Below are 14,733 nucleotides of genomic sequence, written 5' to 3' on the forward strand. Positions count from 1 at the left end.
ACCCACGTGGCTCCCTGAACCTCTGGCTGTGGGGCTGGTTCCCAGACGCCTAGGAAGGGGGACAGGGCTCCTGCCCTCTCTGTGGGTGAACTCTGGGCAGCACAGCTGTGGTGTGAGGTCACTGGACAGAATACTGATGAAAATGAGGAGACCAACAGAAAGCCATTCTGAGGGTGGAGGCGGCAGGGCAGGGGGGAAGCAGCAGGAAGCTTCGAGTGGGGAGCACGGAGCTCGTCTCTCCTCCTGGCAGGGTTCACTGCCGGTGCTGCTGACAAACTCAACTACGCCCCTGGCAAGAGAGGGCTGAGAGAAACGCACGTAGGAGGCTGGGGGTTACCTAGCCTCCAGCCTGCCTCCTGGATGGGGTGGGTGGGTGGATGGGGTACCCTAAAGTAAAGTACAGCAAAGAAGACAGGGACAAAGAAGAAGAGAGAGATGAGAGGGGCATTTTCGGAACGGCAGGGAGATGAGAGGGGAGACGAAGGCCACACACACGGTCTGGTTTATTGGCACATCTGACACACACCAAATATGTACACAAACATAAATATTCCAATGTACACATTTACATGGGACTCGCAGGTCACCCCCCAACGTCTGCCCCACCCAGGCTCCGTTTTAGGAGAAGGCTCACGGGGGGCTGGCATGAGAAGGTAGGACTCTGGAGGAGGGCGAGGTCCTGCTCCCCTCTCCTCACAGTACCTCCAAAGGGTCCTGTCCCTTTTCAGTGGCACCGGAGGGCAGGGGCCAGACACCTCCGACCCCTCTGCTGCAGCTCCAAGCCCGGCGTCTCCTCTCATCCTTCTGTCTGTCTCTCCCCTTTAGTTCTTCCCTTTGACTCTTCCCGTTTCCCTCGTCTCCTTCCTCTCTGCACGTCCCTGCTTCTCAGTCTCTGTGTCTTTGTTTCTCCCAGCGCCTGTAGGGGGGTGGGTCCCCACGCCCTGGAGTCCTTCTGGCCCCTCTGCCCTCTTCCTGGGCCTTACAGGAGACTAGGGCTTCGGTGCAGCTCAGCGGAGGCGCTGGTGCCGTTGGCAGGCTCTCTGCTGGGGGTCGGGGCTAGGCTGCAGCCCTCCGCGGGGCAGCCATGCTGGATCAGGATGTCTGCACACTCCTGGCTGCCGGCCCGGCGAGCATAGGCCAGCGGGGTCAGGCCCCGGGCGTCCCGGCTCCTCACGTCCACCCCGTACTGCAGAAGAAAGCACGTTTCCACGGTTGGCGGGACACGGCGGGAAAGGTGTGGGTTCCCGGGGAGAGAAAGGAGAGGCGGCCCTCAGAGGGCTGGGGTGAGAAGGCCGTCAGGGAGGTGAGGGGCACCTGCGGGGCGGGAGCCCCGACTCACCCAGATGAGCAGCTGTGTGAAGACGACGTTGGCCATGGCGCTGGAGAGATGCAGGGCGGTGCGCCCGTCCCCGTCCCCGTAGGTCTCGTTCACCTCCTCCTTGGACCCGTGGGCCAGAAGCATCACCAGCAGCCGCAGGTCGTCTTCCACCACCGCGCGCAGCAGCTGCTGCCCCAGCGGCACATCCGAGCTGGGCAGCGGGGCCAGGAAGAGCTTCTGCTCGTACTTGGCCCGGATCCAGCGCTCCTTCTCCTCTCTGCGAGCACAGGAAGGGCCGGGCCGGGGGTCAGGGGGGCGAGGGGGCAGCAGGGAGACACGGCGTCGGCGCAGAGGCGAGCCTCAGGGCCCCAGGGGGGTCGGGGGCAGCGGGCGGCGCACAGGGTGTGGAAGAAGCGGAAGAGAACTCCGGGGAGGCCCCTGGGGGCCGAGAGGGCAGGAAGATTCCCGGCAGGGCTCGGGCTCGGGTGCAGCTTATCTGGCCCTGCAGGAACAAAGGAGGCGGGGGCCTGCACTGGGGGCCCACGCACGACCCTATCTACCACCCATTCTCCCCATCTCAGAGCTCAGGCCGTGGCCTTCGCGCCACAGAGCGATAGGGCCCTGCGCATGCGCCTCGCGCCGGCCCCCTGACCTGCTGATAACGCTGAGAAAGGGCCCGTTGTTGTGAGGCGCTGAGTGACAGGAGGGGGAGGGGCACCCCCAGGGGCCCACTGCCGAGCAGAGCAAACGGCGGGTTTTAATTAACCCTTCCAGCCCTGTCACAGCTGCCCGGCCCCGCCCCCAGTCCTCCCCACCGGGCAGGAGCGCCCACGTCCCCTCCCTTGCCGGCCAGCGCCGGGGCCCCCGCCCTCACCTGCAGGCGTCGGGCCCTGGCTTCGCGTAGCCATCCAAGGCCCCCTCCCAGACACTGTTGGCCAGGGCATTGCCCATCGCGGTCATGACGGCCAGCAGCTCAGGTGGCCAGTCATCGAGGTCGAGGGAGCGGACCCGGGACAGGTGAGCCCCCAGATGCCGGTGGGTCCCCGAGCACTCGATGCACATCAGGGCGCCCAGGTTCAGGCTGGCCCAGTCTGGATCTAGGTGCGGAGAGGAAGCAAGATGAAGCCCCCGGGCAACCAGAGCGAGACCACCAGGAAAGCCCTCCCCACCGCGGTTCCCGGCCTGCGAGAAGCCGCTTGCAGAGCTTCCTCCGTGAAGCTGGTCGCGCTTCCTCTAAGCCACCCCCAAGCCCGGCCCCGCCGGCCCGGCACTCACTGGGGGCCTCGCAGTCAATGCAGAAGCTGTTGCCACGAACGGTGCGCACGGCCTGCACAGCCAGAGCCGCATTCTGGTTCCCCAGTCGAGTCTGCCTCGGGGGGAGAGGCAGGGGTGGCTGGTCAGGCGCGAGGCCGACCTGGGACCCCACCCCACCCGGGCGTCTGGGCCAACCTTGTCCTTGGCGCTGCGGCAGCCCTGCAGGCTGGCGAGGATCTGGGCCTGCACGCTCTGCACCCACAGCTCCCGCTCCTCCGCCGTCGAGGCCTCGAAGTGCCACGTCTGCCCGGTGAGGGACACCACCACAAACTCGAACGACTCCTCGGCCTCTGTGGGCACAGGGACACGCACCGGCGTGAGGGCAGAGGGCCCCTGTCGGCACGCACGTGCAGGGACACGCCACCCAGCCTCGAGGACCACTCTCTCCAGGGCACCTTGCGGGCAGTAGGGGGCAGAGAGCCGTGTGGAGCCCCCAGACCTCCATCCTAGCCACCTGCGGAGCCTGGGTGAAAAAGGTGGGGAAGCGAGGATCTGGCATCCCTGGCACTGCTGGGAATGGGTCTGGAAAGCAGAGCTGAGTATCTGGAGAAGGATGTGATGGGGCGTTAGGAGACAGTGCTGGGGGGGCGGCGAAGGCGGGGGTGGGCACCATCCGTACATGTCAGCTGCAGCCGCCTCATTTTGCAGCTCATTAAACCCAATATTCCTGACGGCGTCAGCGTGGGGCTCCTGGGAGCCGGGCCCCTCCCCCGCTACCCTGGCACAGGCAGGCAGGGAGGGCAAGGGGATGGGGAGAGGAGGAGAGGTTTCCTCCACAGACGAACGCGGATGTGTGAGCAGATAGGAACCTCAGGACATCTGCAGTGACAGACACGTCCCAAGCAGTGTGGTGAAGCTGTTCCCAGCTCTGCTCCCCCAGGCCCCCCAGGAGACAGTCACGTGGATCTCCTTCCCGATGGTCACCGCCCCGTGGGTGAACAGTTCCTAACAAGCAGTGCGAGTGTGTCGTGGGGCTGGAGAGGCAGGTGCACGTGAGGAGGCCCAAGTGAGACCACACGTCCTGCCGGGGCAGCCTCCTGCCCCAGTGACACTGAACATGCCCTCCCCGCCCACCACCACCCCCACCTGCCAAGGGAAGTCCTCCTGGCGGGCTCCTGCTCTAAGGCGCCCTTAACAGAACTGTCTTCGTAGAGAAACTGGTACCTTTCTTTCCCCAAGCTCCACCATTCCACCTCACCTTGCTTCCAACCATCTTTGAACTACATAACGGTGACAGTCTGTGGGGCTCAGTTCCCTGGTACAGGTGCACCCCGTGCCGTGAGCGCTGAGCACCCCTGTATCACCGGTTGGCTGGGAAAGGTGGCTCCTTCCCTTAGAGATGATCTCCCCCACCTAGCCACGCCCCTAACCCCGACCATCAGAGTAGAAACCAGCAACTGTGCATCGATGTAGGTTAACCTTATTCAGGAGCAAAGACACTCCAACCACTGAGAAGAGGCACATTTTGAAGATACTCTGGGGAACATCAGAGAAGCAGCGCTATGATTAATAAGGGATTATGAGAAAGGACCTATGGAACAATACCTGAGGAGCTGGAATTCCTCAGCCTAAAGAAGACTAAGGAGAGGCTCAGCCAAACACACAAGCGTATGAAGCACCTATTTTGCGCCCAGCGCTGCTTAAACTCAAAGGGTGATACAAGAGACACAGAAAACATAGGTCCTGCCCGCACCACCTTGGAAGAGCTGCGGGAGGAGAAGCCTGCTGTCTTTTACCTTCCGTAAGAATAAAAGAAGCTCACGTTTTCACAGGAAGGGTTTAAGTTAGGCAGAAGCAAGAGCTTTTCTAAGATACCAGGTTGAGATGACCAAAAGTTGTGGAGCTGCTTTTACTGGAAGTCATTATTAGAAAGTGCTTAAGCTAATACAGAAAAAAGGGTGTGCCTCTTCAGGCACTATCCCCAAGTCCCGCTGCCCACCTCCTGTGCCCCGGTTTCCCTTGGGGGTCCCCCTAACCTTCAGCAGCACTGCCGGGGCCGTCTGGTCGGGGGGTCCCGGTGCTCTTTTTCCTCCGGTGCTTCTTCCGGTTGGAGTGGGGAGATGGGGGAGGCTCCAGCTTGGGGCTGGAACTGAGCACCTCAGCTGGGCCACTGGCTGGTGAGGGAGAGGTGGAGAAGTGTGGGGAGAGGGGAGGGGGCTAGCACAGGCCCTGCCCTGGGTGCTGGGGGCTCCACCCTGAACTGCAGCTGGGTGGCCCAAGCGGGGCGGGGTGGGGGGAAGGGGGGGCACTCCCGCCCCGTCCGCACCCCGGGAGGGGTCTGCCCACAGAGTCCCGACCCCAAGGCGCCCCCGGCCTTGGAGGAAGGGAGGGTGGAGAGGAGCGTGTAGGAACCGCAGGCAGGGCAGAGCGAAGGGGAGGAGGGAACCGGCTTCTGCAGCCTGGAGGGCGGAAGGCGGCCGGGGGAACGCACTCAAAGGGAGCTGGAGACCCGGCAGCTCCGCACCAAATTTATCCTCAATCACACTCCCCGCTCCTCACAATTAATAGCAGAATTAGAAACAATCAGGGAGCTGCCTAATTACTGTCAATTAGAGCGCGCTAATCAAGCTCCCGTCTCCCACACCCCGCCCGGCGCTCACCACTAAATGTCAAACTTCATTAGAGGCAGACACGCGCCCTCCCTCCCTGCCTTCCGCCTGCCAGACTCAACAGAGGGGCCCCACCAAGGCCAGCACAGGCCGCAGGACGGTGACCCCGGGAAGGGCCCCCGGCTGCCCTCTAAGGCCTCCACATCCACCCCCGGGCGGCCTGGGCCGGGCAGGGGAGGTGGCGCAGACCCGGGGCTGCGGGTGCCCAGCTGCTTCCTGTTGTCAGAGCTCAGGCCGGGCTCCGCGCTTCTGCTGGGATGCGGGCCGGGGCAGGGTCTCTGGGAGGCAAGTCAGGAGGAGAGCTAACGCGCTGCTGCCCAGCAGGAGGGACGTGGGAGCAGCGGGTGTGCCCGGTCCCCAGGGAGTCTCCTCCCTCTCACACCCTCACTTAGGAGAGGAGGGGAGGGCGGCGCCCATTTCCCTCTAGCCTTCAGGACTGCTGATGGATGTGGGGCTACGGGTGAGTGAGGAGAGAGCATGGAGGTGCTCGCCGAAGAGGCGGGCGGGGGAAGAAGTGAGGGGAAGACGACGACGAGGCCAAGGAGAGCAGGCGGAGGTGGGAAGGGAGAGTTCTCGACCCCCTAGACTGGGTGGGGCCTCAGCCTACCGAGGGGCAGCGCGGGGGAGAAACCACGTCTCCGGACAGCTCCCTGATCCTGTCTGCGGGGACCCCCTCTCCACGCGGGCTAGCTGCCGCCTTCGGAACGTGTTTCAAGCCCCCGGCCTCCGACCTCCCCACTCCGCCGCTTCCCCGTGCCCCCCGCGGAGAGGCTGATGAGCCGGCTGCGCGGGGGGCTGATGGGGACGCGGGAGCCGCCAGCGCCGCCTGGGGACAGCGGTGGGCGGCGGGGAGCTGCAGAGGGAGGGTCTCTAGCGCCAGCCGCTGGCGCGGGCCTGCGGGCACCACAGGGGCAGCTACCCCAACTCCATGCCCCAGGCGTGGCGCTGGCTCTGCCACAAGCCCTGGAGGGCTCCGCCGCCGGGCCCCCTTCCCCATCTCGGCCTCCCGGGCTGCCCTCCTCTGCGGCTTCACCGGGTCCTGCATACCTGGGGGCAGGGCAGCGGCCTCACTCCACTGGTCGGCGCTGGAAACGGAGCAGGAGCGCTGGTGCAGCCCCTCTGGGCGCGGGCCAGCCCAGGCTGGGCTGCTGGCCGAGTGGGGGGCACCTGGGGGGGTGGGAAGGGTCAGACTGGGAGAGGAGGCCGGGGGAAGGGCACCCATAGACTTTCCTGAAAGTACAGCTAAGGGTAGAGCTTGAGAAATTCCAGCAGGATACTGACCCAGGATGAGGGGCTCCTGGATTCACCAGGCACCGGGCCAGGATCACTGGAGAACCGGAGGCCTCCCATGGGCCCAGACTTCACACCCCCCCCCCTTGTCTCCAGGGTCCATGCCTCTGTCCCCTCCCTGTGATCGGGAGCCAGAAGTTGGGTGAGTGGGACAGTCCCCCCATCACTGCCGAGCTGCTCCCCCACTATCCCAGCCCCTGCCCCTCCTGGCCAGGCCCCGAACCCCGTTCCAGGCCACGTATGCCATTTGCTGTGCCTCAGCTTTGCTGCCATTCTGACGAGGAATAAGTGTATCAAATTCAAGTAATTATGTCTAATTAGTATTAGTAATTATCCTGTGGGGCTGGAGAAAATTAATCTTTCGTTTCCCATCGGGGAAGAACAGCAGAGCCAGGGGAACCGAAGGCTCCAGGAGCGCCAAGCCCGGGGCGGCGGGGCCGGCAGTGCGCGCCCTCCCCGGGCCCGAGTCACCCGTGGGGAGATGGTGGCAACGGCCCCCGGGCCTCAGGGCCGGCCGCGGACAGCGACACTGCCCTCTCACCTCAGCTGACCTGAGACAGGGTGGGGCCTGAGGCCAGAAGGCCACAGCCGAGGGAGGTCTGCACTGAACGCTGGGCAGCTGGCCGGGTGCCCGGCGTTAGTGACAGGCAGAGACGGACCCTGAAGCTGAACAAGCCGGAGGGAGGGGCGAGGGCCAACACCAGGCCCCCCCGGACCAGCCCCGCAAGCACAAGGGTCAAGTTTCTGGAAGCCAAGGGACAGGAAGATGTGCGCGGAAGCCACTAGAAGGTAAAGGAACAGGCCAGACGTCCCCGATGCTCCGAGGACAGCACGAGACTGAATGGTGGGGGCGGGTTTTGTGTTTCTCTTGTATCTGTCATAACACCCCAGGCAGGACCAGACACACAGTAAGTGCTCGTTAACATACGTGTGGCACCCGTGCCAGCCCCCTCCCACTCTGCCTAACAGGTCCCTGCAAACTTAGCCTTTTTTGGGGTCCCCCCGCACCGACCCCCGTCAGGAAACCTTCCAGGGGAGCAGCCTCGGGTCCTAACTTCTCAGATGCTGTGCTTCTCGCCACCCCTCACCTGCTTCCATCTCCCCCGGGTTCCAGATCTTACTCCCCACCCCCAGCCCCACCCAAAGACAGCACAGGCCCAAGTTCCTCCCCAAGCCCCCCAACCCAAAACCCGAGGGAGGGAAAGTGCTTTCCCTTTTCTTTGTTAATTCTCCCCTCATTACGCCTGCAATCCCACAATCAGTGTGCACTGTAATTGTCGAATTTGATGCCAATGATTAATGAATTAAACATGGAGCCATCAATTAGTCCTCGGAGAATAATTCTGCATAAAGCAGCGGATAATGTAATTACAGTAACAAAGATAATGAGATGTTAACATCGCCCGGTGAGCGGAGACATGTGTGAGCGTGTGCGAGGTCGGTGCACGGCGGAGGGGACGCGGCTCGGGTGGCGCCTGGCCATGTGTTCCGGGGACGTCGCGAGCGTTTGCGGGTACTGGCAGTTGCGTGGGTGAGTGTGCCGCGCACCCCCTTCTCCACGTGCCACTCCCGCTCCCCAGGTGAAGGTCTTCAGGGACCAGGAATGTGACAGGACAGAGTGTCTTAGGCCTTCCCTCCCTCCGAGGGAACAGCTAGCTCTCCCCTTGCTGCCTGCCTGCAAGCAAAGGCTCCCCTTCCATCCACTCACGCTTCCTGCTCCCTCTGGTGTCATCTGAGAAACCCCAAGCCAGTCCACAGGCAGCTCCGGGAGGTCCCCAGCCCCGCCCCGGCCCTTCCCTTCCCCAGCGGCCCCACCCCTGCCCCTGCCCGGCGCAGAACACCCAGGACCGGACCACGGTGGCCTATTTCCACCAGACCCACCTCCCCGCCCCCAAGTGCAGCCCCACGGGCGGCTCCCGGCGCCCTACCCATCTTTCTTGCCTTTCTGTCCTTAGCTTCCTTCCTTCCTTCCCTCCGTCCACTAGCTCGCTCTCTGTCTAATTCAAGGGCTTAGAGGACAGAACATAGCTTCCCAAGTCAGGCACGCGCAGGTTCAAACCCAGCTCCACCACTTCCTGTGGGATTTTACAGACAAGTTATTTAACCTCTCCGAACCTTTGTTTCCTCATCCACAACATGGGGAGGATAATCTCGACTTCGGATCTACTGCACCCGGCACCCCTGCGCCAGTGGGGTCAGTGCCCGCCACCTGCCCCTCGCAGCGCCTCCAGACGGGGGGCAGTGGTGGCACACGCGGCAGGGCGGGGTGCCGGCCTCTCACCTCCAACAAGGAGCGCGCTCAGGAAGCTCCGCCGCTTCTGGACTCGGGGCAGAGGCCGCTCGGCCTCCAGCTTCTCTCTGAACTCAGTCTTCTCTGAGCAAAGACCCCCCCCCCCCCACCGCCTCTCACTGCAGACCTGAGGACGGTTAGCAGGTTCGCCCCAGGCAGCTCTGTCCCCTCCCGCCTCCCTCCCAGCCCATTCGGCAAACTTGACTGAGATGTGGCCCTGGTGCCAGAGGGCCCCGGCGTCCCCACCATCACCTGCCTCGGCTCCAGACGCTGGTGCCACCTGTCAGCACGAGGCTATCTGTCCCCATTCTAATCTGCCAGGCGGTCCACTGGCCGCCACCTCTACTAACCCCACGAGGGCAGCGTTTTGGCGACTGCGCTCGGCTGAGCTGATCCCGAAGCAAGACACCGGGTGGCCGGCGTGTTTGGAGCCCTGAGGACCCGGCTGGGGAGGGGTGCAGCCCCACACGCCTCCCTTCCGGGGCCCGTCACGGCGCGCCCCGCTCTCCCAGACAGACGAGGCCACGGCAGCCACACGCCCCCCTCCCACCTCAGCAGCCCCCTCACCTGTTCCCCCACCCAGCTGTGCGCTACTCCGCTCCAAGGCCAACCCGTTGGCGCGGGGGCTGGTGCCAGGGGCCGTGGCCGGCGTGGCTCGGGGCAGGCGCTTCCCTGGCACTTTGACCGTGGTCCGCAGCAGGTCAATCTCCTTGCCGTGGATGTTCTGCATGTAATCCTAAGGCCACGTGGACAAGACAGAGGAAGACTCGTTAGGACAGGTCACTCTTCGGCAGCACCTCATCTCTGACCCTCCCAACTCCTGGGTCTCTCCCCCGTGCTGCTGGGGGGGGGAGGAGGGGGACAGCCCGAGTTCTGTGGCGCGCACAGCACACCTCCAAGGCTGCCCGCGTGCGGCTCGGTGCGGGGCTCAGCCGGGAGCGCGGCAGGGGCGACAGAGGGTCGAGAGCCAAGAGCTGAGGCTCGGGGCTCCTTTAGGGAAGACGGCTCAGGGGGCAACGCAAAGGAGGCCAAGTACTGAACCAAGATGGGATTTAGGGAGAGAGGGCATATGGCCGAGGAGAGGCACCGCCAGGCTCCGTGGGATGTGGACGCCTGGGTTGCCCCGGGCCCCGGGTGGCTGGTCATCAAGGACTTCAGCCTTCTTTTCAGAAGCTCCCACCACCACTTGGGACTCTGAGAACTTATAAAGCCTAGAACAGCCCCCAGTCCTTAGACTGGCACCTGACGATAAATATCTGTTGAACAGTTAAAGGGAAGCCTTTGATTCTTTTCGCTGTTCTTCGGGATATTGAGACAAGTCCACGGTTCCACAGATACCAGTGAGTATCCCAACGGCAGAAGAGTAACAACCACTGACAACATCACATCGCCCGCCCAGCCGCGTGCCAGGCGTCCACTGAACCACAGCTGTGTATCGCATCTACATCTCATACACCGCCTCACGGAATCGTCACAACCACTAGGAGGACAGTGTTACTATGCCCACGTTGCGGGTGAAGAAACTGAGACTGACAAAGGTTAACCTGCCCCAGGCCACACAATCAGCAGGTGACAGAGCCAGATTCAAGCCCAGGCTTTTCAGGTGCCCAAGGCTCTGCAGGGAAGGCAAGCTTCCTCCTCGGCCCAGGAGCAAACCCTGCCTTCAAGTCAGTACCGAGAGGGCCCTGGAAGTGGACGAGTGGGGAGGGACCCTGAGAGTGGGAGCCACTGGCTGCTGAGCCCCACCATCCGCTGTCTCGACCTCGGCCTGGGGCGCGGGAGGTGGGTGATACAGAGCACAGCCCTGCCCGCCCTCTGGCTGCTGTAAACCCCGCCGGGCCTGGGCCCCGCTCTCCCTGCTGCTTCTGATCTCTCCTTCCAGGCTGCTGACTCCTGCTTCCCTGCCCCTGGCACCAGTGAGTTCCGGGGCAGTTCCCAGCAAATGTCCTCCATAAAATGTGGCAAAAGCTCCTTCCCGGGGGCAGAAGCTGGGCCAGGGGCACCAATTTAACTTTGGACGGAATTCCACCAGTCAGACTGGGGACGGGCGCCTCTCCTCCCTCAAGAGAGCCTCTGGGATGTTTTGCATCCAGGGCGCTTCCCTGAGCGTCTAGCTCAATGGAGTCTTCGTGTCCTTCCAGGCCCCACCCCTCTCACCCTACCCACTTGGAGCATCACTCCTTGTCACCCAGGTGTCCTCCTACCTTCTCAACTTTTGGCTTCAGGGAAAAGGGACAATGTCCTCTGCTTAAAAGAGCCGATGGGGAGTGCTGCCTGTTGGGAAGCAGGGCCAGGGCGGGCTGGCGAGGTGCTCAGGGGCTGCCCTCACTCTGTGAATGACCGAGAGGACATCAAGTAGAAAGGGGTCACCTGGCCCTAAGGAGCCAAGAGAACGTGGGAGTTTCCCGTCGTGAAGAGAAGTGAGAACAAGGAGACAGCACCCAGCACCAGCCCTGCTCCCGCACTTCTGCGTCGGGCTGGAGTTCACCGCAGGGCGCGTCATCGAGGGACCAGCGTGAGGGCCAGTGGCAGGACTACCAGGAGGCCCGTGGGGAGGACGGGGCACCACCGATGCTGGCACGCTGGCCTCGCCAGTCAAGCCCGGCTCCCGGAGGCCTGGCCGGGCCTGTACTCACTCTTTATTCTCCAAGCGGCTCTGACACCTTCACAGGCAGATGGCCCTTCAGACAGACAACAAGGGCATAGCCAGCCGGAGGGGAGGAGCTCCTTTCCCTGCAGCTTTGCGCTGCGCCCGTGCCCTCCTGCCACCGCCTGGTCCTGCGTGAGGGACAGTGCCGGGTGCCTGGCCTCAGGCAGCCTCCGCTCCGAGGGGTCTGCTTCATGTCTCAGAAGCACAGAACAACATCACTGAGAAGTCGGTGAGGGCGGGCTCCACCCACGGGAGGACCCCCTCCCCGCCAACGACCTCTCACCCCCGCTCTGCTGAGCGCTGCCAGGGCTCCGCCCCCCTGGTCCCTTCTCCAGCAAACTTGGCCCGCCCCACCCAGGGGCCGCTGGCCCTTTGGCCTTGCTCTCGGCCCAGTATCCAGCGTGTGACTCCACCGTCCTGGCCCTCCTCACTCCAGGCCCAACAGCCCACCGACTCGGCTTCCGCACGCACCCAGGACCCTGCACACAGTCACATCTAGCTCAGCGGCTCCAGACGACTGTCAACAGCTGGCTGGGCCGAAGGCACAGCTGCAGTCCCTTTCCTGGGGGAGGAGCTTGGGCTGCTCTAGTTCACAAGGAGGTCACAGCAGCTGCAACAGTTTTCAGGCCCCACGACAGCCCTGGGATAACCAGGCTGGGACACGGCGGGAGAAGCTGACCCCAGGCCAAGAAAAAGAGCCACACGGAGGGGCTCCGTTCAGGGCCAAGGAGCCAGCAACCAACGTCAGGGGAAAGCACCGGCCCTCAGCATCCCCGACCACCTCGGACGGGCACTGGTTGCTCGGGGGGTGCGGGGAGCAGGCCAGCACCCGGCCAGCTGCAGGCCCGGGCCCAGAGGCGGAGCCTGGCCCCAGGGAGAGTGCGGCCAGGAGCTCAGAAGGCAGCAGCAGGGACGGGGCGTCCGGGGCAGAGCAACAGCGTTTCCCTCCGTCAGCAGAACGGGGGGCTCGGCAGTGGCGGTGGGAGCGGCTGCTCCGGAGAGCGGTCACCACGGCTGCCTTTATTACCCACCATCAAACAGCAATTTCTTCCCCAGCCTCCTCGCTAATTACCCAGCCAGCGTTCTCATCTCGTTTTATTACTGGAATTAACAACGAGTTCAGAGCGTGGAAAGCTATTAAGATGTGTGATTAAGCCACATTCAATTAGTTTCTACAAACAATTTAATTGATGTTGCAGATAGAATTAACAGAAGGTGATTGTGTGAATGGCTTCGCCGGCTGCAAAATGGGAGAGGCTGTGGCGGGCTCTCTGGGGCTAGGCAGGGGCTGGGCGTGAGGCTCGAGGCCTGCCCACCAGCCCTTCCCCTGCAGCCCGGCCCGTCCCGCCAGGCCGCCCGGCCTCCGTCGGGAGGCGGGTCCCCAGCACCGCTGCCCTCGGGTCTCCTGGGCAAGGCCGGGCAAGGCCGGGCAAGGCCGGGAGTTCCCGGACGGGCCTTCCTCTCCGGCTCCCTAACAGGAGGGCGCCTCCAAGGGAAGCGGGCAGCTCCGGGGACGGAGGGTCCCTGCTCACTGCTGGCAGCTGGGAAGCTTGCTCAGGTTGGAAAACACGGCAAAGGGGGGATGGAGGTGTGTGAGCAACAGGAGTGTGGCAGCCACCAAGGATGGAAACCGAGCGGCGAGGGGCGGTCGGAGCAAAGCAGCCTCTGTCGGGAGGGAACTCAGGCCCCTGGGGCCGCGCACCGAGACCCTTGGCTTGGCCTCCCTCGTGCTTTCACTGTCACCACGGTTTCGAATCTGATTCGTGTCTCCTGAATGAGAAGAGAAGCGTCTAGAGGGCAGGGAGGCCGCCACCTGCGCGTGCTGGTTGCTCGGGGCATCCAGCATGTGGGGAGTTGGGGAATGACGTGCACTTTGACCCCGGAGCCAGAGGGCAGCCATTGAAGCGCTGACGGATGGGGAGGCCACGCTCTCAACCTCCTCGCCGCGTCCTGTGGCCCGGCGGGGGCCAGCAGAGCCGGCGGCCTCTTCGATTCACCTCGCAAGAAAGCAGCGACAGCCTGGAAGCGCCTGCCGCCAGACCCTGTCCCGGGCCCGACACACTAAGCCACACACAGTTCACGGGCAGCACAGCGCTGGACGGGACTCCGAGAGCGTCCGCCGCCCAGCCGGGCCGGGCACGTGGGCTGCCGGCTCCCCCCGCCCCACCCACCCAGCCACCTTACTTGCCCCAGTGGTAACTCTCCAGCGACTCTCAGGCAGCCCCGAAGGGAGGCGCTCCTGGCACGTACAGAAAAATCTGGGCGACGCTCAAAGTCGTGGGCCAAGTCTCAGCCCAGCCACTGGCTGGGTGACTGATGAACCGGCAAACCCCAGCGAGCCTCTGTTCTCCAGTTTGTTAAGTTGTGTGTAAAAACAGCAATTCCTCAGGCCTTTACCTTCCCTTCCGAAACCAAAAGCAAACACAACGCCGGGCACTCTCCTCCCGGTGCCGAGACCCCGCTCCCATCCCTCTCCTCCTCTCTCTGGGGCGCTCCCATCCCTCTCCTCCTCTCTCTGGGGCGCTCCCATCCCTCTCCTCTCTCTGGGCCATGGGACCAGCAGGGGGCACAGTGCGCCCAGCCCGGGCAGCGTGAAGCAGGAGGAACAGGTAAGGATGCAGCAGAGGGGAGGGTGAAGGCCACTGCCACACAGGTGGGGAAACAGAGGCCTCAGACAGGCCAGCTCCCAGCCCAGCAGCCAGGAGGTGCCTGGGCGGGGACCCGTGTGTCCTGCCTGGGCTGTGGGCGCTGGAAGCCAGCAGGGCCCAGACCCTCTCTGCTGCGAAATACCGCGGTCCTGCTCTTTCTGGCTGGGGGCGCTGCACCCGCGGACGCTCCCTGCTCCCTAAGACACGGTGCCTCTCGTCAGGGCTCTGCCAGTAGCCTTGCTGCCTCTTGTCCTGCGTGGACTCAGCAGCGGGACCAGGTCCTGGGTGAGGAGGAGGCCAGAACGGGGGAGAGGACGGCACCCAGGAGCCTTTGTGCTAAATTCCCAAGGTCCCCCGGCCGTGGCCCCTCGTCTATAACCCCCCTCACCCCCAGTATCATGGCACCAGCTCCCGCCCTGTGGAGTAAGAGGTCCCGAGCTGAGGGGAAGGGCCAGGTCCAGAGGCACCCAGAGGGCCAGGCTGGGCTCTGGCCTCACTGGAAAGGCCCACACCAGGCCTGTGAGCTTTCTCAGCCGTCCTGGGTGGTGCTCTCAGGATGGAGCTATGGCCGAACCGCGGACCCCAGCACGTTTCAGGTCGGGGACCCCTGACAC

General features: G+C 63.8%; 1 protein-coding gene across 7 annotated transcripts in view; it reads right to left on the bottom strand.

Moving 5' to 3' along the window:
• Positions 1–486: 486 nt before the first annotated feature.
• AGAP3 (ArfGAP with GTPase domain, ankyrin repeat and PH domain 3) overlaps positions 487–14,733 on the bottom strand; it is a 59,699-nt gene continuing 45,452 nt past the window's right edge. For 3 of the 7 annotated variants that reach the window (XM_036864214.1, XM_036864213.1, XM_036864210.1), the window contains 8 exons: positions 9,389–9,557; positions 6,289–6,408; positions 4,609–4,746; positions 2,768–2,922; positions 2,594–2,684; positions 2,193–2,415; positions 1,340–1,595; positions 487–1,186 (listed from right to left, as the gene is read on the bottom strand). In XM_036864214.1, the coding sequence (XP_036720109.1) occupies positions 980–1,186; positions 1,340–1,595; positions 2,193–2,415; positions 2,594–2,684; positions 2,768–2,922; positions 4,609–4,746; positions 6,289–6,408; positions 9,389–9,557 (1,359 nt within the window). In that variant the 3' untranslated portion in view covers positions 487–979. Of the gene's footprint in view, positions 1,187–1,339; positions 1,596–2,192; positions 2,416–2,593; positions 2,685–2,767; positions 2,923–4,608; positions 4,747–5,430; positions 5,520–6,288; positions 6,409–9,388; positions 9,558–14,733 lie in introns of all 7 variants that reach the window. The other 4 variants (XM_036864216.1, XM_036864215.1, XM_036864211.1 and 1 more) reach the window with 3 other exon arrangements.

The sequence above is a fragment of the Balaenoptera musculus genome, chromosome 9 (genome assembly GCF_009873245.2).
Source record: "Balaenoptera musculus isolate JJ_BM4_2016_0621 chromosome 9, mBalMus1.pri.v3, whole genome shotgun sequence".
In the NCBI taxonomy this organism is placed as follows: Eukaryota; Metazoa; Chordata; class Mammalia; order Artiodactyla; family Balaenopteridae; genus Balaenoptera; species Balaenoptera musculus.